Below are 25,266 nucleotides of genomic sequence, written 5' to 3'. Positions count from 1 at the left end.
GGTCTGAAGGAGAGTGGAATTTCAGGTGTTCCCCTGAGCTTTCTACTGTGTAGGTTATGTCTGTTAACTTGCACAGTGGCAGTTTGCAATGTAGTCATAAGCAGCATTTAAGCATGGATTGTTTTGGGTACTAAAGGTCTGAAGGAGAGTGGAATTTCAGGTGTTCCCCTGAGCTTTCTACTGTGTAGGTTATGTCTGTTAACTTGCACAGTGGCAGTTTGCAATGTAGTCATAAGCAGCATTTAAGCATGGATTGTTTTGGGTACTAAAGGTCTGAAGGAGAGTGGAATTTCAGGTGTTCCCCTGAGCTTTCTACTGTGTAGGTTATGTCTGTTAACTTGCACAGTGGCAGTTTGCAATGTAGTCATAAGCAGCATTTAAGCATGGATTGTTTTGGGTACTAAAGGTCTGAAGGAGAGTGGAATTTCAGGTGTTCCCCTGAGCTTTCTACTGTGTAGGTTATGTCTGTTAACTTGCACAGTGGCAGTTTGCAATGTAGTCATAAGCAGCATTTAAGCATGGATTGTTTTGGGTACTAAAGGTCTGAAGGAGAGTGGAATTTCAGGTGTTCCCCTGAGCTTTCTACTGTGTAGGTTATGTCTGTTAACTTGCACAGTGGCAGTTTGCAATGTAGTCATAAGCAGCATTTAAGTATGGATTGTTTTGGGTACTAAAGGTCTGAAGGACAGTGGAATTTCAGGTGTTCCTCTGAACTTTCTACTGTGTAGGTTATGTCTGTTAACTTGCACAGTGGCAGTTTGCAATGTAGTCATAAGCAGCATTTAAGCATGGATTGTTTTGGGGTGGCTTTAACTGATTTTAGAATGTTTTGATTAACTGAAGTGGGAAAAACACTGGATTTTTTTTCCCTTATGGATATAGCCCTTAAAAACCTATTTAAATACAGGCTGATGGGAGCTGTCAATGCCCTGTACCCCTCTGCCAGAGGGAAATTTCCCTGAAATTAAGGGAAACACACAAATCTGTTTCCTTAGTTTATTAGTACAAACAATGCATACACAAGACTGTATATTGTTCGAAGACTGCAATAGATTTCTAATTTAACAACTCTGTAACAAAAGTTAACTAAATTTGACATTTATGAAAATATAAATCTCTGATTGGGTAGGGTTATTTGTTTTTTTGTTTTTGTCTCAGTTTTTTTTTTTTTTCTCCAACAATACAAAGTTTACATAAAAACATTCAGTATGATCTATTAGTTGCAAACAAGTTAGGAAAAAAAAACCTCATTCAAGTCACTTAATATACTATATTGGCTTGTACATTGAACATTCACACACTACACCAAGTTCTAGCTCAGCATTCATTTCTTGGAAATTTGTGGCATGGAAATCTGCTTTGAAAAAATAAAATCCTTTTGTTGAAATAATTGGAGGAAATTTCCACAAGTGTGCCAACTTGAGGAGGGGAAAAAGCTTTTTATCCCTTTGGATGTTGTCCAGTGTTTTTATTTTACTTTATTTTCTTCAGTTGGGCAAATTGTTGTTTTCTTATTAAAAGCATTTGTCAGTATTTCACAATTTCTGCCTTGAAACTGGTAAAAGTGTACAAAAGGCTCAGAACAGTTCTAAAGCAGAAAGTGAAGCTCGTAAGTAAGAAAGAACCATTAGAAACTGGACCAGTAAAGAACCTTTGGACAGCCTTTATGTTTAGCGGAGCATTTCAGCGCATGTACAAGCAGTCCCAGAGTGTTTGGTCATCTGATCTGTATTTAGCATGGGAAAGAACAGAAATGACAGTAAGGCAAATGTTATCAAGATTAACACATGGCATTTCTGAAAACTTTCTGTTAAGATTACTTTGGGGACACAGGAGATACTTTAGATTTTCTTACCACAAAATGGATAGCAACCTTTAAACATAAAGAAGTGAAGGTGTTTAAACTGCTCATCCTTAACACCTTTTTTTTTTCATTATGACCTGTACTAATACACACCGTGAAGACAAAAAATTCCCCCAGACCAAAAAACAACCCCCCAAAACCTACATTCCTTTTATGACCTAGGTTTTTATCATTTTTATCACAATACAGAAACCTGAAATCCCCGCATGCAGTTAAAAACAAACAAACAAACAAACAAACAAACTCTTTCAGTCCATTCATTGAGGTGAGCAAATACTTAGCAGCTCATGGTTTGTTTGTTTTTTGCAGCTGACTGGTACCTATTCCTTTCAACTCAAAGATTAATCCTGGTTAAGGAAAAAAAAAAATCAACAGCAACAAAAAAGTAGCTATTTTTAAATGATGGAATGTATCAAGTGTTCCAGGTTGGCAGGTGACATCTTGTCATTGCACCATCAAGCAGGAAAACGTGTTTTTGCAAGTGGGTATAAAGTTGGTTGTTAGCTATAGAGCCATCTAGGCGACTTGGAATATAAAATAGTGGTCTGACTCTTCTCACCCATCACGTGGAGCTTTACTTCTAGTTAAAAGAGTTTGTCAATCCCAGATAAGATCACCTAAGAATTTTGATAGTATTGCTAGAATTTTTAATCAAGGCCCTGGTGAAATCCTGGACTGAACCTTGTATTCTGATATTTAACAAAAAACAACCCTGCAAATATCCTCTGTAAGGATATTTGTGGAGGAAAAACCATCTGGTCTGCCCTCTGCTGTTCCCATCTCTCTTCCAAGAAACACACTGATTTTTATGTGAATTCAGAAGACAAATCTACACATCTATACTATTATTCAGACAAGCTAGTCCAGAGAGTTACTCAGTTGTCAGCAGCAAAACCGTGTCCTCGGCAATCTATGGCTGCACACACCTTCTCATAGCAATAGCTGTGTCTTTTGGTTGGGGTTGCTTCACTCACCTCAGGCTCTGTAACTGTAATGGGGCTATCCCTTGCAAATACCTCAGTCGACTCCCTCCAAATGCAGTCTGCAGTTGCTTTGAAGCTGTAATTGTGACATTTTGGCCTAATCACTTGCGTTGTGTTGTTGAAAATCTGGCGGCTGTTTGAAGTGGCAATCTTGATTTTCAGCGCGGCGTCAACCCGATCCACTACAGTGTAAGTACCTATACTTCCGTCATCAAATCCAATGATAATATTTAAATGTCTCTGAGAGAGTGCAAGAAAAGTGGGAGTTTTATAAAGAGAACAGGCACCGATGTTTTTGCCATCTGCTAGCCTCATTACTATTAAAGTCGAGACTGCACCGTTGTCATCGTCTTCTTCACCGCGAAAACAGATGTACACGAGGTAGCGGCCATCCCGGGACAGCCTCTGCCGCCAGATGATACCTGGAGCATGAACCACACGAAGTTTACCACTGTACAGATCAAGCACATTGATGTTCTCATCACCACGGGTTATAATACCTAGCTTCCCATTTGGGGAGATTTCAAAGTCCTCCAGAGTTTTTAAGAAGTTGGTAGGCAATTGCACACGTCTGCAGATGACTTCCTCTGTCAGGCTCCAGATGTTCACAGTTTCAGTGGATGTTATAAATACTATAATATCTGGGCAGTCTGGTATCAGCTTAATATCCACGATGCTTGCCCCATCATCACAGCAAAACTTCTTGGTTATACTGCCTGTCCAGAGACTCACTGCCAACACCTTATTCTTTGCCATTCCGACCACGAACGTATTTGCAGTTGTTATAAATGCATTCTGTAAGGCAACCAAAATATTGCACACCCTGTGTCCTGTAGCCAGTCGCCAAACTCTGGATGCGTTCTGCTCACAGAGGGAGACCACAAATTGATCGTTATGAGTAATCATTAGCTCTGAGATTCTTTGTCCGTTAATGCGGAAGATATTTTCGCCACTAACAGTGTGCCACACGTACTGGCTGCACTTATCATCTGATGTAACCATTATCTCTCCAGATGAAGTCAGCACGCAGTTTTCAACAATACCTTCATGCTTGAACACAGCTTCAATAAATCCAGTGCTGAAGTTCCACTTATGGACAGAATCTGACCCATCCAAGGTGTATATCAATTCCCCTCTGGCTGGCAACACCAGTCTCTGGATAGGCTTGCCAGATTTGTCAATATTGGACATTGCGGTGATGATGTCTATATCCCAAATCGAAAGGACACCACTGGTGGATAAAGATAGCAGCATGTTATGATGATTTGATTTAATTAGCCTGACTATTGTTCCTGAGATTTCCTGTAAGCTTGCCATACACTGCCCTGTATCTCTCCTCCAAACAAAAATGGCTGAGGTATTTTCCATTGAAGCAATTATACAGTTGCCATTTTTGGACAGCACAGCAGATATGAAGCGCTCGTTGTGTTTAGCTCTGAACTTTTCAGCCACCTTCCACACATGAGTGTCAAGAAGTTCAATGCTAAGAGCCTTACAAATTAAAATTGCACTTTGGTCTTCAGAAAGCTCTATGCTGACAACTTCACTGTCTTCTCTCCTGCAGTCAAAGTCATCTGTAAGCTGGGGATTCGTGATGTCCTCTGTATTCCAAACAGAGAGGCTACCCTCACTGTCCACCATCACCATTTCTTGGGCCGTGTCCAGAATGAGAAGGAATTTCACAAATCCACTAGAAAATTCAGAGGTCACAGTGGTCAGCTTCTCTCCACTGCCCAAGTGGAAAATGGTTGCAGTGTTCAAGTACTGCCCACAGAAGGCATAGACTCCATCTGGGGAGCACTGCACGCAGGTCACCTCGTACCAGCAGTGGAAATGATAGAGAGGCCAACCATAAATCATATCTATAACAGTAACATCTTTGCTGGCTTCCAGCCAAGCCAGCGCATGGTTAACTGATAATGTAAATCCATTTATGAAACTGGAGCCCCCTCCAATCCCACAATGCTTTGACCCCTTAATTTCCACCTCAGACAAAAGACAGGAGTTTACGTTATCATATATCAAAAGAGTGTTGTTTGTGGTGGCCACTACAAGGTACTTCTCATCACTTGTGAGCTTCATCCCTAAGATAACTGAGGGAGCTGTTGTGATCTGCCTGAGTAACTGGCGGGTCTCTACATCCCAAGTGCTGATGGAGCCGTTTTCTAAAGCAGTGATAACAGTGCTGGGATTAAAAGTAGGCAGAATCTCAGTGACATGCACGCAGCTGGACGAGAGTGGGAGGCGCTCAGGGCTGTAGGTCACATCCATGGAGGAATGCAAAGGGACTATAGAGCAGTACTTGGGTCCATCTTTGTCACATTCTAAGAGGAGATGTCTGAGTTTAGGCAGTGAACTTACAACTGGGAGAAGCCTCTGCTGCAGCTCAGCAGAGAGTGAACCTGGGTATTTCACTACTTTGAATTTTATGCTGCGGAGGGTACTGGCCAGAAACTTCAGCTCCTTTTCTTGAGAGTAGCTGTAAGCCAGCTCTATGTCAGAAAGTGCTTTATCAAACTGCCCTATTCTAATCATGGTGTACAGCCAGCTGAAGTTCATAATGACTCCATATAAAAGATCATCTGTTTTTCCACATCTTGTCAAGTGATGAATAAGCTCTGTCATTTTTCTGTGATTGATGAAAAAGATGTCAGGCTCTAATGGATTACACTGGAAGACCCATGGCTGATCAGGCACCTGCCTGTCGAAAGCAATCTGATCCATGCAGTGCTTTTCATCCACATGCAGGCCTTGACTGTCACGGTCAGGACAACCATTCAGATACTGGTCATTGCTGTAGAAAGGTTTTCTTCGTCCACCTGACCAAACCCCAAGAAAATACTCTGCCATGACTGTGTGCATTTCATGTAAGTCTTCTTCATTGTGCAGGTACAGTTTCTGGGCAATGAGCTGCAAGTGCCTATTTGCCCATAGAAGAAGTGTCACGTTTTTCACCTGCCGCTCTATCAAGTAGCCCTGCAAACCCTCCTTCAGCCTTGCAATGTATATATATGGAATTCTCAGTGGGTTACTTTCCCTGACGCTCTCCCTTAGTTCGTACATGACGCTGTTATCAAGGGCTAAAATATCTTCGAGCTCCATTTCGCTCAGGCCAGATTTGGACATAGTGATGTAGCCAAGTGCTCTTGACAACAGTCTTGACCCACATTTATTTTCCAGTGACCAAAACAGCTGCTCTATGCTTTCGTGGACAGTGACACAGAGGGAGGACTCATCCACATCTTTGTGAGATCTCCAGTTCCTGACTTCTCTGAAGGTCAAGTTCACAAACATAGGCAGTGTGCACTTGGAGAACGCTTCATTGACGTAGATTTGTTGCCCTGATGTTACTTTTCTTTTAACTCGCAGCAGCTGATGTTTCAGTACTTGGCTACACATCTTTCTGTCCCTTGCAGTCAATTCAATGTAGTTGTCTTCTTCATGAATAAGGCACCTCAGTTTTTGCAGGATCCCATGCTTGTTTGGCAGTGTTGACAAAATGATCCGCACGGAACGGGGAAGGTGAATGGGAAGCCACCAGAGCTTCCTACCATCATCACTATCTGTTAGCTGTTCTAGGGCATCAAAGATTATTACCAGCGGTCTGTGGAATGAAGACTCATTCAAGAGATTGATGAACAAGTCCCGAAGGTCATGAATCTTTTTTGGGTAGCTTTGTACAAGGCAACGATAGTTGACTGCTAGTTGCTCACAGATGCTTTGAAGGATATTCTTCAGATCTGTACTTGTTTCGGTAGATCCCAAAAATCTTATCACTACCACAGGGTCAGAATCTGGTCCCATCTCTTCTTGCAGCCAGGAATAGGACTAGAATACAGAGCATAGTTTAGTTAATATCTAAACACACTACCAGAGTTTGTAACTAGTGACTGCCTATACACAAATCAACATTTGGAAACCTCACTAGTTGAATGGGTATGCTTTCACTGGCAGAGTTGAAGGCTGCTTTGATTTACATGCACTGAATCAAATTCCTATCCTACATCATTTCTTTAGACCAGGTAATATCCCAGAATGCTATGACCCAGACACACAAAAAGGCTTATGTCTAAGGAGACATGAGGACAATGTAGTCCATGAACCCCAGGGTACTCCTTGCAAAATCCCTGTCTCACTTCTGAAAGTAGCGAGTAGGCTGATCCTCTTATTAACAAACTTCCTCAGACACTAAGCAATGTCACCCTTGGCCAGCCAGACCAGCTTGCCACCTAAACCCCTTTAACACTGATTCCCAGCTGAGTTTAAACCTGCTAGTAAAGAGCAACCTGTACTCTGCTCCCTGTCCTGACAGCTTTGGAGGGCAGGGAGCAGAGTACAGGTTGCTCTTTACTAGCAGGTTACCTTAATTCCTGGATCACAGAAGTACACTCTCTCTTGGTGTGCCTGTGACTTTTGCTCTTATACAGTGCTGCAGTGGGTAAAAAAATCTCTCTTGCTGTTTTTTTTTCCTTTGCTTACCATACTCAAAACAACAAGAGGATGTGGCTTTAAATCCTCTCAGTCTGTGCAGGCTAACACACTCAGTTCTCTTACTTGGTAAGTCTTTGTCACCTCACTTTCAGTTATTACACAATATTCTAACAGTATAAACTGAGTCTCTAGATCAGTTTATGTATACAGATCTGGAATTAGATCTTGAGTGGTAAATCTCAAGTTCATGTATGCAACTAATAGCAACCTTCAGGAAGTCACATTTGGGAAAGATATGGGATTTTAAACATTATTATTCCCTTCTCCATTTCCTTCTGGCTGATTCAGCTGTTTCTCAGCCCTAAAGTCTCTGAGCACCCTTCAGGGAACTCAAAGTTGTAACTCTCAGCTGAAGAATTAAGCTTAGATATGCCATCTTGGTCTTCTTCTGCATCTGGTCCTGCCTTGCACAAAGTATTTTGCTCATCTCCCTGTAGTACTAAGCTGAATCATTTCAACAGCCTACAGTAGATAAAGGAGTACAGGTATTTCTGCAGGGCCATTACAGACAGGCTGGTAGCAGCTGTATCAGACTAATTCTGGAATAACTTCTGATGATAGCATGAGATGGCATGACTTGGCAAGGCATGTTGTATTTGGGAATAAGACTAAAACCAGCACGTGATGTTTATATGGTTGCAGATTCACAGGACCTCAGTGAGAAAAGAGAGAAAGAGACCCTTCTAAAAGAGATGTTGTTGATTTAAAACTCTATTGATTCCTCTTAGGTTTGTATTTTTGTTTTGGCTAAGCACAAGATACAGGCACCCTATTATTGAAAGTCTTTTTCTTAATATGCAGAATATATTTCATATACTGAGGTCTGACATCAGATCTGTTTTAGAAGGAGGAATGAGGACCAAGTTGGCCCTTGCACACTTAGGCTCCTGCCGCCCCTATGCTAGGAGAGGCAATGGGTACAAAACGGAACACAGGAAGTTGTACGCCAACACAAAAAAAACATGGATCTGCTGGAATGGGTCCAGCAGAGGGCCACAAAGATGACCAGAGGGCTGGAACACCTCTCCTCTGAAAACAGGCTGAAAGAATTTGGGCTGTTCAGCCTGGAAAAAGGAAGGCTCCTAGGAGACCTTACAGCTGAATTTCTGAAAGTGATCCACAATAAGGCTGGGGAGGGACTGTTTAGAAGGGCTTGTAGTGATTGGACAAAGGGCAATGGTCTGAAACTAGAGAAGGATAGATTCAGGTTGGACATTAGGACGAAGTTCTTTACAATGAGAGTGGTGAATATTGGAACAGGCTTCCCAGGGATGTGGATGAGGCCCTGTCCCTGGAGACATTAAAGATCAGACTTGACATGGCCCTGGGCAATCTGATCTAGTTGAAGATGTCTTTGTTGACTGCCAGGGGGTTGGACAAAATGGCACTCAAGGGTGCCTTCCAACCTGATACAACCTGTGAATCAGGAAAAACTTTACTTGTGAGGGTGCTGGAGCACTGGAATAGGCTATCCAGAGAGGTTTGTGGAGTCTCCTTTTGTGGAGACTTTCAAAATTTGTCTGGACACATTCCTGTGTGGCCTGCCCTAGGTGAACCTGCTTTGGCAGGTAGTTAGACTAAATGATCTCCAGAGGTCCCTTCTAACTCCTGCCATTCTGTAATTCTGTGACACGTGAAACATTAATTTACCTTCTTTGCTACTTCAGCTAACAGAAGAGTCTTCCCTGTGCAAGGCCCTCCGTAGATGATAAGAGGGTTAACATGTCCTATCTTGCTTGGCAGAATGTACTTGTGAACTATGTTTAGTGCCTCGCACCGATACTCATAGAAGGTGGAGTACATTTTACAGAGAGACGAGTGCTGGAGAACCTCATCGTACAGCAAGTCTGTCTCGGTGTCAAAATTCTGCTGCACTGTTGCCTGGATGATATCAATCATGTCCTCATAGAACTGTTTGCCCAGTCCTTCGATGTAATGGTTCTCCACCTCCTGGGAGTAGCCCAGCTTCATGTCGCAGTGAGTGACGGATGTGTAGACTCTCAGATTGGACGATGCGACGATGGTGGGAATGAATTCATCCCTGAGCTTGATCAGTTTCTCGTGGGCTTCAGGGTCTCGTAGGAACTTGCCAGCTGTATGCACCACATCCATGTATTTTCCCATCTCCGGAATTTTAACGAACCGCTCGATGTTGGCAATTTTCCGAATGTAGCAAACGCACTTCTTTAGGAAAGCTGGGGTTTGTTTACCCAAGGCAAAATCGAGTTCATCCTCAATAGCTGAAGGATAAAAAGAGAACACAGAGTCTCTGTTATCTTTCCTTTTGAAAGAGTTCAAGATCCAACCCCACCCCCAACATGCAGATTTGGAGATGTCTGCATCAGAAAAAACATCGTTGGGTGCTCTTGTGTGGGTTTTACTCTCAAGCAAAGACAATGAACTTTTTGTCTATCTCTTCGGTTAAATGAAAACAGAAACAGATTTTGTTGTGTTTGTGGAAAGGTTGATGGAAGAGACAATAAATGTATACACAGAAATAGTCTGAACTTTACCAGAGGAAAGGTATCTCTTTGCTTGGCTGTGTTTCATTTTTCCTTTCTCATACAGCAGTTTCACAGAGGTCTTAAAAATCTTCTTAATCTCTTCCGATATGTCTTGCCATTTGGTCTCAGCCATGGAGTTTGAAGAGGACTCCATCTTTTAAAAATACCCAGAATTAAACAGTAGCTGTAATGCACACATCTACAACTTCAGAAAGCAAAAGTTTACTACCCATGGCCAGAGTTGACATGGTAACAAAGAAATGCATACACTAAGAAGAACTAAAGGAGAGTTCAGCTTTTAATGCTGCAATCGCTATGTATTCCAGTTTGGAATGATGTTAGCTATGTGGAGTATTATCTGAATTCCTACTTGAGGCAGCTAATGCAGTATTTTTGAGGAATAAGAGCAGTAACACCTTTATAGAATGAGAATTTTGAGAACCAAGCCTGAAATAATGATAAGAAAGCAGTTACACTGCTAAAATTATCACTCCTTTAATGAGAAGAAATAATGATAATTTAAAATTGGATCTCAAAACTGAAAATTAGATTCCTTGAGGAACCTAAAATGACTTTCCTGTAATTATGTATCTCATATTAGCTACTATATTTGAAAAATACTATATTTGACACTACGTTTGTTCACTCGTTGCTATGGTAACAGTAATATCACTTTCATCAGAGAAGGACCTTGATAGAAATTCACTAATCCTTTCAGATGGTATCTCCACAATGGAGGTTCCTCTAAGGCAGTCACTGCTGCATTACTTACTGCAGGGAAAGTGTTTAAGAGGTCTCCAGTTTTCCTGAAGCGTGTAATAGGAAAAAGAACAACCCCCTGGATAAGCTCCCTAGCACTTCTTTCTTGACATGTTCAGAGCTGTGTATCTGTTATTACTTTCTGTAAGCTTAGGAGATATAACTCTGTGTTAGCTTAGAGTTATGAACTTCAAGTTATGAGTTTACTGCTGTGTATCAGTAGCTTGAGGAAAGGTAACAATAAAACAGCCAAGCTTTAATCAAAGGGATGCTGTGGCTGTTAGCAGAACAATGCAAAGGTACAAAACTTGCTTCCTCCCTATGATCAGTAGTACCCTAAATACAGAAATCCCCTAAAAAACTAAATGACCTTGTTTGTAAGCTATTAAAAAAAAAAATCTAAATACTAATTATTTTTAAAGCACTCATCATAATGAAAAGCTGTTTGCAATAATTAGCCACGTTATACTGTCTTCAGTCTATGTTTTTGGTGCTTTCAATGCTTTTTTTCCATACAACAGAGTAAGTAAATGTTGTGCTAATGTTAAGTGAACATAGTACAAGGGTTTAATTTTGTTTTCTTGCAAAATAACAGTGTGCATTCAAAACAAAGTGAGCACTCCGCTAAGAACTTCCCTTTATTGTACACTGAAATCTGTCCTTGGGTATACAGGATGTGTAGGAGGGTAGAGCTGAGCCCTGGGTAATACACAGTTTCTATTGTCATCAATTAAAGGCATTCTTCATTTAAAAATGATAATTAACAGAGTTAAAAAGTCTGTCAGAATACAATTAATAAGTTGAAAGTATGAGCTCTGACTCAGGGCAGCACTAGACACTTGTTTGGCTCTCAAAGAGCTTTCCTGTACAGGCTGAAGGGAAGATGTGCATCTCCTCTGCAAATCCTGTTGACTGAAATCTAGCAAAAGCTAGGGCAGGAGTGCCTGAGCTGCAACATCAGGGAAGAGAAATCCATACAACTGTCCCACTGCCCCCAGCAGCTGACCAGTTACTGCAATCCACTTGCTCTAGGTGTTGTCAACACCATGACCTATTGTGTTTCTTGCTGTTTCACAGCCACTCCCTTCACCTTGCCTGGGAAAGAAGCACCACCACAGCACCAGTTGCTTAGATGTGCACAGGGCTGGCAGTGCTTGGCCCCGGGGACTGCCCATCACAGTCACTGGCTGAGAAGAATTTTGTGAGGAGGTGACTAGGGACTTACCGTGTTCTGGTAGTTCTTCAGCATTTCAGATTTTGGTCTGAGGTAATAGGCTGGTGGCACCGCGTTCTCATCCCTGCAGTACCACTCCTCTAAAACCCTTGTCTCTAGCTTGGCTTCTACAGCAGCGTCCAGGATCATTTCGAATTCTGCTGACTCAACCTCCCCTGGGATTCGGATGTTCCCATACTTCTCTCCCAACAGGCCCTGTGGATTTGCAGGAAAGCAGGGATTAAATTTTTATTCTTAGCTATGTAAAAGCCCTCCTCAGCATCTGACTTTTCATAAGAATCAGGGTGGCAATACTTTAATGACTTTGAAATTTCTAGGAAGGGGAGCAAATCCTGTGCAATGCTCCAGGCTTGAGACAGCATGGCTAGAAAGCTGATTGGCAGAAAAAGATCCGGAGGTGTTGGTTGACAGCTCATTTGAGTCAGCAGGGTGCTCAGGTGCCCACGAAGGCAAACAGCATCCTGGCCTGGATCAGGAATCCTGTGTCCAGCAGGAGTAGGGAAGTGACTGTCCCCCAGTACTTAGCGCTTGTGAGTGTTCAGTTTTGAGGCTCTCAGTGCAAGCAAGACACAGATGCTGGAGGAAGTCCAGCAACAGAACTGGTGAAGGCTCTGGTGAGGTGAGGAGCAGCTGAGAGAACTGGGGTTGCTTATTCTGGAGAAGAGGAGGCTGAAGGGAGACCTCATTGCTCTCTGCAACTCCCTGAAAGGAGACTGGAGTGAGGTGAGGGTTGGTCTCTCCTCCCTTGTGTCAGGTGATTGGATGAGAGGTGATGGCCTGAAATTGTGCCTGGGGAGGTTTAGATTGGATATTTGGAGAAAATGTCTTTAACCAGAATGGGCAGGCATTGGAATGGGCTACACCAGGAAGTGGTGGACTCACCATCCCTGGAGGTGTTCAAGAAATGTGTGAATGTGGCATTTTGGGACATGGTTTAATGACCATGGTGGTGTTAGGTTAATGTTTGGACTTGATGATCTTAGAGGTCTTTTCCAATCAAAACCATTCTATGATCCTATGAAATACAGTGTGAGATGCTTTACTTTCGAGGGTACTAACTGATCTGCATCCTGATATGGTGACTTGGTAAAGTTTCAGGTGGGCACTAAACCCAAAGGCTTTCAAAATACATGAATAATCCCCAGGGAGGTGGTTGAATCTCCATCCTTAGAGGCATATAAATGCCACAGAGATGTGAGAGACATAATTTAGCAACAGACTGATAGAGTTAGATTACAGTTGGACTCAATGATCTTAAAGGTCTTTTCCAACCAAAATGGTTCTATCATTCTATGAAGAGATGAAATGAAAAAACACCCAACCTACTTTCTTAGCACAGTATTGACTCATGTATTATTGATTCCCATTAGTCACAGGTTGGCATTAATCATGCATAAAAAAGCCAGTGTTGAAACCCATGCCTTTGGACTCAGGCTGCATCTCTGGTCTATTTATCTCTGGGTTGGTTCTTAGTTTCCACACCAGTGAAACAGATTTTTATGTCCTGTTTGATGAGAATTGACATGATGTTATGTACAGCTTGTATTGATACCATTAAAAATGTGGCTATACCAGCAATGCCAAGGATCAGTGTTGCCCAACCTCAAGCTGCTTTGCTGTCTTAAAAATGTTAAATGTCTTTGCTCCAGCAGCTCTTCAGTGGAGGGAGCAATAGGTCAAGGGAAAAGTGTTTTTGATCAACTACTAGACAGAAATAGACATTTCAGTACATAAATTCACATATTTGGCATGCAAATGCCAAAGGCAGCTTACAGGAGAGCTGGAAAGAGATTTTCATAGGGATGTCTAGAAACAGGACAAAGGTGAACGGTTTTAAGCTAAGAGAGAGTAGGTTTAGGCTGGATCTTAGGAGGAATTTCTTCAGCATGAGGGTGGTGAGACAGGAATAGGTTGCCCAGAGTGGTTGTGGATGCCTCCTCCCTGGAGGTGTTTCGGATCAGACTGGATGAGGCCTTGGGCAACCAAGTCTCTGCCCATGTCAAGGAGGGTTGGAGAACATGATTTTTGAGGTCACTTTCAACCTAAGCCATTCTATGATTCTGTGATTCTATGCAGGCAAAGGTTTGAGAAAGTAATTTCTGAAAGTGGCACAAAAGATATTTCCCCTTCAAAACTGAGGATTAAAGTACTGCTTACAATGCTGTGAACACATATTTTGGAATTTATTTCCATATTCTGTTGTCCATAAATATTTATAAAAAGAAACTGGATAAAAACTTTATAGAAGATAAAACTGCAGGACATTCCTGCATTCTTTTGACAAATCTGTGATCATCAGCTTAATTCTGCATTCAAATCTTGGTCCAGAGAAGTCAATGAGAACTGTCACTTCCTTTGAAGTGGGATTTTTCTTTATTTAACTGTACTCAGTAAGACTCTGAGTTAATGAGGAGAGCTTAATGCAGAGGGGAAGCAGCAGTATCGGCATCTTGATCTGAATCAGCAAGATGTTAGAAAAGTAACACTAATGCAAGTACAGTGGTACCCTAAAAAATGTAAATGACCTTGTTTGTAAATAGTACAGATGTTAAAGTTCATTATTATGAAAGCACTCATCATAATGAGAAACTGTTCAAGGTTTTTTCATTTGGAACTAAAACCTTGACAATCAACAACTGATGATGATGATGATGAAGCTTACTTCAACCATTATAAAAGCATGAAGCTGCAGACCCCTTTTCTGAATCCAGTTGTGCTGAAGGTACTCAAAGGACTCATAGAATCCTAGAATGGTTTGGGTTGAAGGCACTTTAAAGATCATCTAGTTCTACCCCTGCCAGGGGCAGGCACAGACACCTCATACTAGAACAACTTGTTCAAGGTCCCATCCAACCTGTTTTCCAACACTTCCACCTGGGAGCCTTCACAGCCTCTCTGGGCAATGTGTTTCAGTACTGCACTACTGTCATGGGGAAGAATTTCCTCTTAGTGTCTCATCTCAGTTGAGCATCTTTCAGTTTGAAGCCATTACCTGTCATCCTGCCATTCCATGCATTTGTCCAATGTTGCTTTCCAACTCTTCTAGGGGCCCCCTTCAAATACTGGAATGAGGCATCATGCTAGTGTGGTGAAAGGTCCAAATTACACCTAGAATGCATATCCAAGACATGCCCTAAACACCTACATGAATACTCACCTCGGCCCCCCCACCTCCTTCCTCCTGGGTAGGAGGAATGTGGGAAAACAGACAAAAGCCTTGGCACCTCTCAGTCTATCACAGACACCATATTTGGCCTTGTTTTGCAGCTTGCTTTGTCCTTGGTAGACACAGGTCATGGATGCTAGGTATGTGCATCTCCTCTTTTAGGTGAAATAACTCAGGCTTGGTTCTAGGAGTGTTTTTATTTCTTGCTATTGGCCAAAGACACTCATCAAAATGCTTAAAAACCTAATCAAATTGTTTGTTGGCTGCCGCTGCCTTTGCTTTGTCTGCTACCCGTTTGTCTTGTGTGCCTTGCACTGTGTGCAGCTGGGGACTTGCCTTCCCAAGAAGGGAAGACCTGACCTTGTCTGTCTTCCACCCTGAGCCGAGGGGCTGAACCAACTTGTCCCACGCTGGGATACAGCTGTCCACTTGAGCTCAGCTGAGCCCGAATCTGTTTGACTCTGGCCGAGTCTAGCAATGAGTTGTGACACTGGGACCTAGCAATGAGTTGTGACACTGGGACCTGCCAGACCGCCACTCCGGCCCAAGGGCTGACTCCTTTGCTATACACAGCACCTGATGAGACTTTTTCAGCCCACAAACCTGGATCCTGCTTCACCCAGGTAGCTAACTGTCCTGGTAGGGCATAAATCCTGCCAGGACGGTTTCGCCCTTGCTCTGCTCCTCCTGTTGCGGGTCTGGGGAAGTTGAGGCAGATGAGCAAAGCCTTGAGGGCTAGGGCCTTAGCACCATGTGTCAGGTGCCTTGTGCTGCCCCTCAACATGCCTGTATGGTCAAAGAAGGCATGAAGCTTTGAATTCATTGGCCAGAACAATGGTGCTAGTGCTTGTTGGCCAGTTTGCTTTTCCAGCTGAAGTATTTAAAGGGAGGTGATTTAGAAACTGCACCTTTCTGCATTCAGCCTTTCTACGCTGAGCCTCTCTGCCATTCCTCATTCGTGGCTTGTTAACCAGGAATCAAACTGGCCACTTGTATACAGCTAGCACTGGCAGCTCAGCAGCATCTCTTCCCTCTGCCTGGAAGGTTTTGTGTTTTACCCAGGGATCATTATCATGAGTTTGAAAGCATCTTTGATACAGGAGACTTACTCAGGGACCAAAAAGCATCATGAGTACATATGCTGGAGTGAATGCCAAGACTCCATAAACATAGTTAGAACTTTTCCTGTTTTCACATTTCTATTTTCCAAGTTCTGATTGTTTAAACTGTTTAATTCTGTGCAATTACTTCCTGTTGACCAAAAACCCAAAGATTCTCAGGGAATTTTCCCAAATTTTAGCCTGGAGAAGAGAAGGCTCAGGGGTGACCTCATTGCTCTCTACAACTACCCGAAAGGAGGCTGTAGCCAAGTGGGGGTTGGCCTCTTCTCCCAGGCAACCAGCAACAGGACAAGGGGACACAGTCTCAAGCTGTGCCGAGCGAAGTATAGGCTGGATGTTAGGAGGAAGTTGTTGGCAGAGAGAGTGATTGGCATTGGAATGGGCTGCCCAGGGAGGTGGTGGAGTTGCCATGCCTGGAGGTGTTCAAGAAAAGACTGAGTGCAGCACTTAGTGCCATGGTCTAGTTGACTGGATAGGGCTGGGTGCTAGGTTGGACTGAATGATCTTGGAGGTCTCTTCCAACCTGGTTGATTCAATGAATTTTTAATATTATTAATAAAAAATAATATCCATACAGAAATTAATAGCAGTAATTCATAACTGATTATTAATTTCCAATACACTGACCACTCTGATGGCCTCCTGAGAGCCATGGAGGATTTGCCTTGTATCCATGGGTCTTCTCAGGCAACGTGCTCAATCTGAGCTACACAAGCAGCAAAGCCCTGCAGCATCATCACCACATGGAAGGCCACCACGTGGCTGGAACTGTATTTTTACTTGTTTATGCTTCTACCTATATTTTTGGATTGCAAATATTGAGACTTTAAGCAGTGAGTAAACCAAGTCTCTTTTCTGAAGTTTATGAAAGGTTATGTTTAACACTTAAGTGGCAGTTTGTGCTGCAAGACTCTTCAGTGGTTGAAATTTTCTAAAGCCTTTCCTAAATCATTTACATTTAATCTGGCTGTATATATACATCCTGGAAAATGAGTTTTACCAACCACGTAATAGAATCTCCAGATCTCTATGTGCCAACTGTAAGTAAGTTTGGGGAAATTTTCTTTATATGTTTAATAAATCATTTGATATTTTTTTATATCAGCCTCATTACAATTCACTTCTAACCCAGATGCAAACCCCTCCTTAACAGCTAGGTAGCTGCATCATGCTGTAGTTTCAAAACAGAGAGGTCAGAGCAGTGCATGTGAACACTTCCTAGGCTCTTCCAGGCCAAATCACTGCAGTTAGCTCAGATCACAGCTCACACTGTCTAAATTAACCTGGCTGATTTCTGCCTGGAGCAGGTCAGGAAGGGCTCACATGAATACAGAGCTTACTCTGATGGTAAGCCTCCAACAGAGGAGCAGTGACAAAAAGCTAGTGGACAGAAACAAGTCAGTGTCTACTGCTTAGGAGAGAGGAAGAACAGTAGGAATAGCAGCAGTTCACATACCGCATGTTCAAGTCCCTGACCAAAGCCCCAGCACCCTAGTCCTCCAAGAAGCTGCTCCAACAGAGAGGCACTAGAGGAAACAAATTTGCCTGGCTGCCCATTTGTATTCCAGAGTAGCTTCACTCAGGGGCACATTAAGGAGCCAGGAGAAAGCAAGAAATATATCCAGTAACTAGCATTAAATAATAGCATTTTCTTCCAAGTGATCATTCTAACCGGTAGCTCTCCTCATAGAGTGCTGCTTTGCTCCTTCACATAATGAGATAACTGGTGAAAATCTGTACTTTTTACTGTTCCTATCTATTCATAGAGCCCTGTAATTTTAAACTTCTGACACTGCAAAGGTTAAATAAAATATAATATTATTTTCCTTCTTTCTCAAGTGAGGTTAATAACTCATATCGTGTTGAATTGCAAGCATTTCCACATTCAGGTTGGTGCAGAAAGCTCAGAAATTTCTCTCAGAGGAGCTTGGCCATGCAAATTTTGTAATTATTTCAAAGCAATTATTGCTTGAGATTCATTAGGCTGCTCTTTTTCTGAACTGAAGTCCAGTGGATTCAATAGACAGTTGCCCAAGCAAAGATCAATAGCTGGGCCCCTCATTAACCATCCAAAAATGTCAACACTAAAATGCCTGGGTTTAATGTACTGCATTTAATCAACTAGATTTGTTTTGGAATTATTCTGTGTACTTTTCTGCTTCTCTGGTACAGTACATGCTGTTCTCTGTCCTCTGTACTACAGGGAAGTAAATAACAAAAGGCAGTACTTTAAAATGAAGAGAAAGATGTTCTTTCCTTCTATCTGGTCTGTCATTGCAATAGACATTACGTAAATAAGCCTGTGTTAGGGATCATCCTCCTGGCTACTAGAATGAAACACAATAAAAAGGAACTTGGACACTATCAGAATACTGGAATCGTCTGGGATCACAGAATCACACAGAAACATCCAGGTTGGAATAGACCCTCAGGATCACCAAGTCCAATCAATATCCCCACTCTACAAGATTCACCCTAAACCATATCCCCAAGCACCACATCCAAATGGCCTTTAAACACATCCAGGGTTGGTGACTCCACCACCTCACTGGGCAGCCTATTCCAATACCTGTCTGCTCTTTCTGTGAAAATACAGTTTCTCACAACCTTCATGTTCTTTCCTACTCAGTCAGCAAATAACAATATTGTTACTTCAGACCTGTGTGAAAAATACCCCACTACTCCACAGCAATAACCTCCAACTTAGATGTGTGATAACAACATTGCAGCATTTTGATGATGATTACAGGAAATTGTTTTAAAGGGAACAGTAATATTTATGCTATGTTCAGTACCAAGAGACAGAATCATAGAATCATAGAATCATAGAATCATAGAACCATAGAATCAAGCAGGTTGGAAGAGACCTCCAAGATCATCTAGTCCAACCTATCACCCAGCCCTAACCAATCAGATAGACCATGGCAGTAAGTGCCTCATCCAGGCTTTGCTTGAAGACCCCCAGGGACGGTGCCTCTACCACCTCCCTGGGCAGCCCATTCCAATGGGAAATCACTCTCTCTGTGAAGAACTTCTTCCTAATATCCAGCGTATACCTACCCTGGCACAACAGCTTTATATGTAGACCTGTGCATCAAAATCTCCCACCTGATGAGTCATTTTCCTTTAATAGTAAACCAACGAATTAAAGACGCATAAGATTGAAGGTTAATTGAACTGCTTAAAGCTACCAGCCAGCCAAACAGGCAAAAACCCCTCAGCAATCGTTTGTATCTAACAAAACTTTATGGCATTTTACATCGATTGAAGCACAGGGAGGGCATATTTAGACTGGATATTGGGAAGAAATTCTTTACAGTGAGAATGGTGAGACACTTGAATAGGTTACCCAGGCAGGACATGGATGCCTCTGGAGGTGTTCAAGGCCAAGTTGGATGAGGCCCTGACCAACTCAGTCTAGCTAGGAGGTGTGTCTGCCCATGGCAAGGGAGTTGGAAGTAGATGATCTTTAAGGCCTCTTCCAGTCCAAACCACTGCATGAATCTATGAACTAACATGGGGCAAAAATCAACAGTAGTCTTCTTAGTTTTGCTGAGCCCAAGGCTGAAGTTCCTATTAAATGAGTAAGAAATCACTGGTTAGATCCAGTTAGGGAATATTTTCCCCTCTGATCTTCTTGGTGTGCAAAGATATTAAAATTATAGGCACAGTCACAAGAAGAGAAAAGCAGATTTGAATTTAACCTTGATCTGGAGTATTGTGTACAGTTCTGGAGCTCCCAACACAAGAAGGACATGGAAATGTTGGAGCGAGTCCAGAGGAGGGCCATGAAGATGTTCAGAGGGCTGGAGCAGCTATACTATGAGGACAGGCTGTGAGAGTTGGGGCTCTTCAGCCTGGAGAAGAGAAGGCTTTCGAGGAGACCTTGCAGTAGCCTTCCAGTACCTGAAAGGGGCCTACAGGAAGCTTGGGGAGGGACTATTTACAAGGTCTTGTAATGACAGGATGAGGAGTAATGGGTTTAAACTGGCAGAGGGGAGATTTAAACTAGATGTTAGGAAGTTCTTTCCAGTGAGGGTGGTGAAACACTGGAACAGGTTGCCCAGGGAGGTTGTGGATGTTCCCTCCCTAGAGGTGTTCAAGGCCAGGTTGGATCAGGCCTTGAGTGACCTGTTCCAGTGGGAGGTGTCCCTGCCTATGGCCCAGGGAGGTTGGAACTGGATGCTCTTTGAGGTCCCTTCCAATCTAAACCATTATATGATTCTATGATACGCTGGACTCATACTGCATCTCATGTTCAGACTACATCACTAAAATGCCCAGGCTCCCTAATACAATACCTTTCATTAATACAGAACAAAATAAAATTGAATAGAATCATAGAATCACAGAATCAGTTTGGTTAGGAAAGTCTTTTAAGATCAAGTCCAATCACTGTCTAACTCTACCAAGTCTGCTGCTAAACCACATCCCTCAGCATCACATCTGTTTTTTTTTCCTGGCTTTATTAATATATTATAAATTTGTGGGAGGCTAGAAAGGGCAGTAGTGTAGTTAGAGGATGAAAGGAACAAACTCCTTTGAGAGGAACCTATAATCTAAACTTTAATTACACCTAAGGAGAGAAAGGAAAATGTAAAAGTGATTTCCAAAAAAAGCTCAACTGAAGAAAAAGCATTTTGATGACACAAGTTAAAGCTTCTCTTGGCTTTATAAACCACACCTCTTATACTCTTGCCTGAAGTTGATGAAGAACAGAATTACTTTAAGCACCCAGAGTGTCAACAATCTTTACAGTTAAACCTCATAATCAAATATTACAATGAGAATGCTAAACCTTCTAATTTCATTTAAATTAAGTACAAATCCATCTCTTCATAAAGCCACCTCCAGAACTGCCACATTTCAAAACCTCTTGTTCTTCATTTCTACTCAATATTAGTTTTCCATTTACAATACAGATGAAAACATAGAATCATAGAATCAACCAGGTTGGAAGAGACCTCCAAGATCATCCAGTCCAACCTAGCACCCAGCCCTAACCAGTCAACTAGACCATGGCACTAAGTGCCTCATCCAGGCTTTTCTTGAACACCTCCAGGGATGATGCCTCCACCACATCCCTGGGCAGCCCATTCCAATGCCAATCACTCTCTCTGTGAACAACTTCCTCCTAACATCCAGCCTATACTTCCCCTGGCACAACTTGAGACTGTGTCCCCTTGTTCTATGTCCTCTTTGGTTTTACATATACACCTTCAAAACTGGAATAGCTTAAAATCCTACCTTGCCTACAGTAGCTTTCTACTGGCATATCTTCATGCCTTTGCTAACACTAATTTTTAACTAGAAGGTAATCAGATCTACTATTAATTGTAAGTGTACAAGCACTAAATGCTAGACACTACCTGCAGGGAATAGGTCAAGTCATTAGCTAAATGTTAAAAATTTCTGTAGCAAATCCCCAGGGGAAACAAATGAAATATGGCAAAGAACATCAGGTCATGACACTTCTCTCATTAAAACACTACCTTGCCTATGCCATGCAATGGAATGGCCAAAAGGAACAGCCTGTGCTCTGCAAAAGTGTGTGGCCAGGCAGTGAACTGCTTTTCCAAGCAGGAGCTGCACTATTATTCTCAATTCTTTTAAACAGTAGTTTCTGTAGTATGCAAAACAGTTAACAAGAAAAGACTATGTATGTTACTCATCATAATTACAGGTTCCATTGCATCTCCATGGTACCTCCTCATGACGAGCTGACCTGCTTAGTAGATGAAGGAATGGCTATGGATGTTGTTTACCTGGACTTCAGTAAAGCCTTTGGCACTGGTTCCCATGGCATCCTTCTGGGGAAACTGGCTTGTATGGATGGACACTTCCCTGGGTGAAAAACTGGCTGGATAGCCAGGCCTGAAGAGAGGTGGTGAATGGATTTAAATCCAGTAGGCAGCTGGTCACTATTGGTGTTCTCCAGGACTCAGTATGGGGACTAGTTCTCTTTAATATCTATTAATAATCTGGATGAGGGAACTGTGGCATCCCCAGTAAGTTTGCAGATGACACTAGGTTGGATGGGAGTGTTGATTTGCCTGAGGGTAGAGGGACCCGCCCAGCCTGGATTGATGGTCTGAGGCTGTGCTGGTTTGAGGCTAATTGGAATATTTTAATGAGTTACTGCTAGGTGGATTTAGCAAGAATCAGACTGAAAACTGAGCTATTTGATTTGTGGATGGCTGTTTCTGGGTCTGTTACTCATAGCAACATTCCAGTACAGGAAGGGGGCTACAAGAAAGTTGAGAAGGGACTTCTACAAGGGTTTGTTGTGACAGGATGAAGGGGAATGGACTGAAGCTTGAGGAGGGCGGATTTAGGCTGGATATTAGGAAGAAATTCTTTACAGTGAGGGTAGTTAGACAATGGAACAGGTTGCCCATGGAGGTCATGAAGTGCCCCTTTCCTGGAGCTGTTCAAAGCCAGATTGCATGAGACCTTGAGCAATCTGAGCTAGTGGGAGGTGTCCCTGCCCATGGCAGAGGATTTAGGATCAGATGATCTTCAAGGTTCCATCCAACCCAAACCATTCTATGAATCTCTGAATCTCTGAAGTGAGTTTCTGTATTTGAGGAAAGGGAGGGTATATACCTGAGATGCAAGCAATATCATTAAGGGTTCTCTTCAAACTTATCAACTGCCTGCTTAGATACAGTAAAGTTTAGTCTTTTTTTAATACAAAACTAAGACTGCAAGATTTGGGATCTCACCCCCCTTCCCCTTCTTACTTCTGCAGAATAGCCAATGCAGACTTTCTGCTCTACAGTTTCATTTGTAGAGCAGAATGATACATCTAGCTTATGACAATACTACCTCAGAAGATGGTTTGGTAAAGCTCCTGAGGGTCAAGAAAAAACGAATTTCATACATCTCATGTATCCTGTTTTTTCTTCTACATATTATACATAGAATGATGGAAATCTGAGCTCATGCTAATCTTGTTCTCACTAATATGGTCATTTATATTAAATATAATACCTAACCTTTCTGGAAGGCAGCACCAAAAATTGTCATACTGTCAAGAAAAAGAAATACAGTGACTGAGCAGAAAATATGAGTGCAGGCTGAAAATGAAACTATTTTACCATCCCATCAAACCCCATGAAGTTTCTGTGTCCCACCAAAATGCTGCCTGATGAATCTTTTCAGTGGGAGATGTTTAAAAAAAAAAGGGTACCATTTTTAGACTCTAGATCTTAGATTTAGAGAATCACAGATGATTGACAGGAAAATATATTCCCAGCCCTAAAGCACATCAAGGAACTCACAATAGCTTAATCACAGAACTTCACCCTGTGCTTGATTCTGCTTGGTGTTATGTGTGGCATTCAGAGACAAACAGCAAGGAAATGGGTGTACAACCTTTGTATGTTAGTGTGAAGGCTGTGAAACAAGACCAGGTCTTGCTGAGGGGAAGGTTGCAGACTCTTGTCTTTAAAATGGAATTGCTTTTTCTGTTCTGAAGGATTGACAAAAATATACAAAGCTCCACTTTGACATTCACAGAGAAATCTTTCCTGTTGGCCAAGTCTATCTAAAACAGGATTAGTGTCCACAGACATGCACTTCACTTTAGATTAATGTCAGCAAGTTCCAGGGAGCAATTCCTGACACGCTGTATGACACCAAACCCACTTATGTTAGAGGGAGTTGTTGTTTGGATCAGATGCAGTGTGAGACGAAAATTCAGTCTGGTATTTGTTTTTTGGAATGTTTATTGGGAGTGGTGGGTTATCCTGCCATGTCTGGTTTCAGCTCTTGAGGATTAGAGGAAATGGCCTCAGATTGCACCAGGGGAGGTTTAAGTTGGATATTAGAAAAGCATTCTTGACTGAAAGGGTTCTCAAAGACTGGAACAGGCTCCCCAGGGAGATGGTTGAATCCCCATCGCTGGAGGTGTTTAAAAGCCACAGAGATATAGTGCTGAGAGACATGGTTTAGCACCAGACTTGTCAGAGTTAGGTGATGGTTGGATTTAATAATCTCAAAGGTCTTTTCCAACCAAAACAATTCTGTGATTCTGTGATTCTATTTCTCCCCATTCACTTAAAAACTACTTGCAGAGCTGCTTCCTGGATGAGGCACTTAGTGCCATGGTCTAGTTGATTGGATAGGGCTGGGTGCTAGGTTGGACTGGATGATCTTGGAGGTCTCTTCCAACCTGGTTGATTCTATGATTCTATGATTCTATGATTCTATGATTCCTTGAGGAAAATTCAGCTCTGAAATGCACCAAGCACATGTCACTAATGACTTCTTTAGGAGCACTGGGTGCTGGGCAGTCACCATAAGCTGTCTCACTACAGACACATTTGCCTGACTTCAGCCTTCCTGACCTAAACTATGGCCACTTTATCATAGAGCAAAAGCAAAAGGTAACACAGGTGTTCCAGACCGTGGATATGTTTGGTTTTCACATGAGGAATAAATCCTAATGTAACACCAGAACCGAAATGGGAGTTGATAAGATTTGGTAGGGCTGCAGTAATATCACTTGGAATTTTCTCTGAGATGGAATGTGATCAGAATTAATGCTCAGCCATTTGTCCTAAGCAAAAGAACCAAGTAGCAGTGTACTTCATGGGCTGATTAAAGCATGCATTGCACTGTAGGAACAAAGAGATCCAGGGATGTAAAAAAAACATTTCACTCCTCAAATTTCCATCTTTTTTCTTCAGTTTCAGGGTGATTTTAAAACGTGCCAAATATTGTAAATTGTTAATACATAATTCCTACAAGAATCTCAGTTTTATAATGATCTGTCTTTTAAAATGGTTTATTACTGCTGAAATTAACAACAAGCTGTCAATAATTGGAGAGGAATAATGTAAATTACAACAGCTGTTTGGAGCAGATAAAAAATGCTTTTACTCTTTTTGGGACCAGATGATTTAAATGATGGGTGGAGAGAATCTCTTAGGTTTGTGTAAACTCAAACATATCAAATTAAGCAGATCATGGCAGGCTACAAACTATTTAATTTACATTTATCCCTTTCATTTCACACTTTTTCAGGACACAGTCATGCAAGAACAGCAGCTCTGGCAGAGATTGTGTGGTGTTGCACAGATGGAACAGAGCACCCATGTGTTAGAACTTGCAGGATGTGCTTGAAGAGAAGTGCAGAGA

The 25,266-nt window shown here is 42.1% G+C and overlaps 1 protein-coding gene across 2 annotated transcripts in view; it reads right to left on the bottom strand.

Moving 5' to 3' along the window:
* Positions 1–982: 982 nt before the first annotated feature.
* The window catches only part of NWD2 (NACHT and WD repeat domain containing 2), a 64,016-nt gene continuing 39,732 nt past the window's right edge, over positions 983–25,266 (bottom strand). Inside the window, exons 4-8 of one of the 2 annotated variants that reach the window (XM_064149118.1) lie at positions 11,827–12,030; positions 9,852–9,996; positions 8,989–9,578; positions 2,839–6,675; positions 983–1,726 (exon numbers count right to left, since the gene is read on the bottom strand). In XM_064149118.1, the coding sequence (XP_064005188.1) occupies positions 1,718–1,726; positions 2,839–6,675; positions 8,989–9,578; positions 9,852–9,996; positions 11,827–12,030 (4,785 nt within the window). In that variant the 3' untranslated portion in view covers positions 983–1,717. Of the gene's footprint in view, positions 6,676–8,988; positions 9,579–9,851; positions 9,997–11,826; positions 12,031–25,266 lie in introns of both variants that reach the window. The other variant, XM_064149117.1, reaches the window with a different exon arrangement.

Source organism: Pogoniulus pusillus, chromosome 9 (genome assembly GCF_015220805.1).
Source record: "Pogoniulus pusillus isolate bPogPus1 chromosome 9, bPogPus1.pri, whole genome shotgun sequence".
Taxonomy (NCBI): Eukaryota; Metazoa; Chordata; class Aves; order Piciformes; family Lybiidae; genus Pogoniulus; species Pogoniulus pusillus.
Note: the sequence above shows the minus strand (reverse complement) of the source record. Positions and strands in the feature narration are given on the sequence as shown.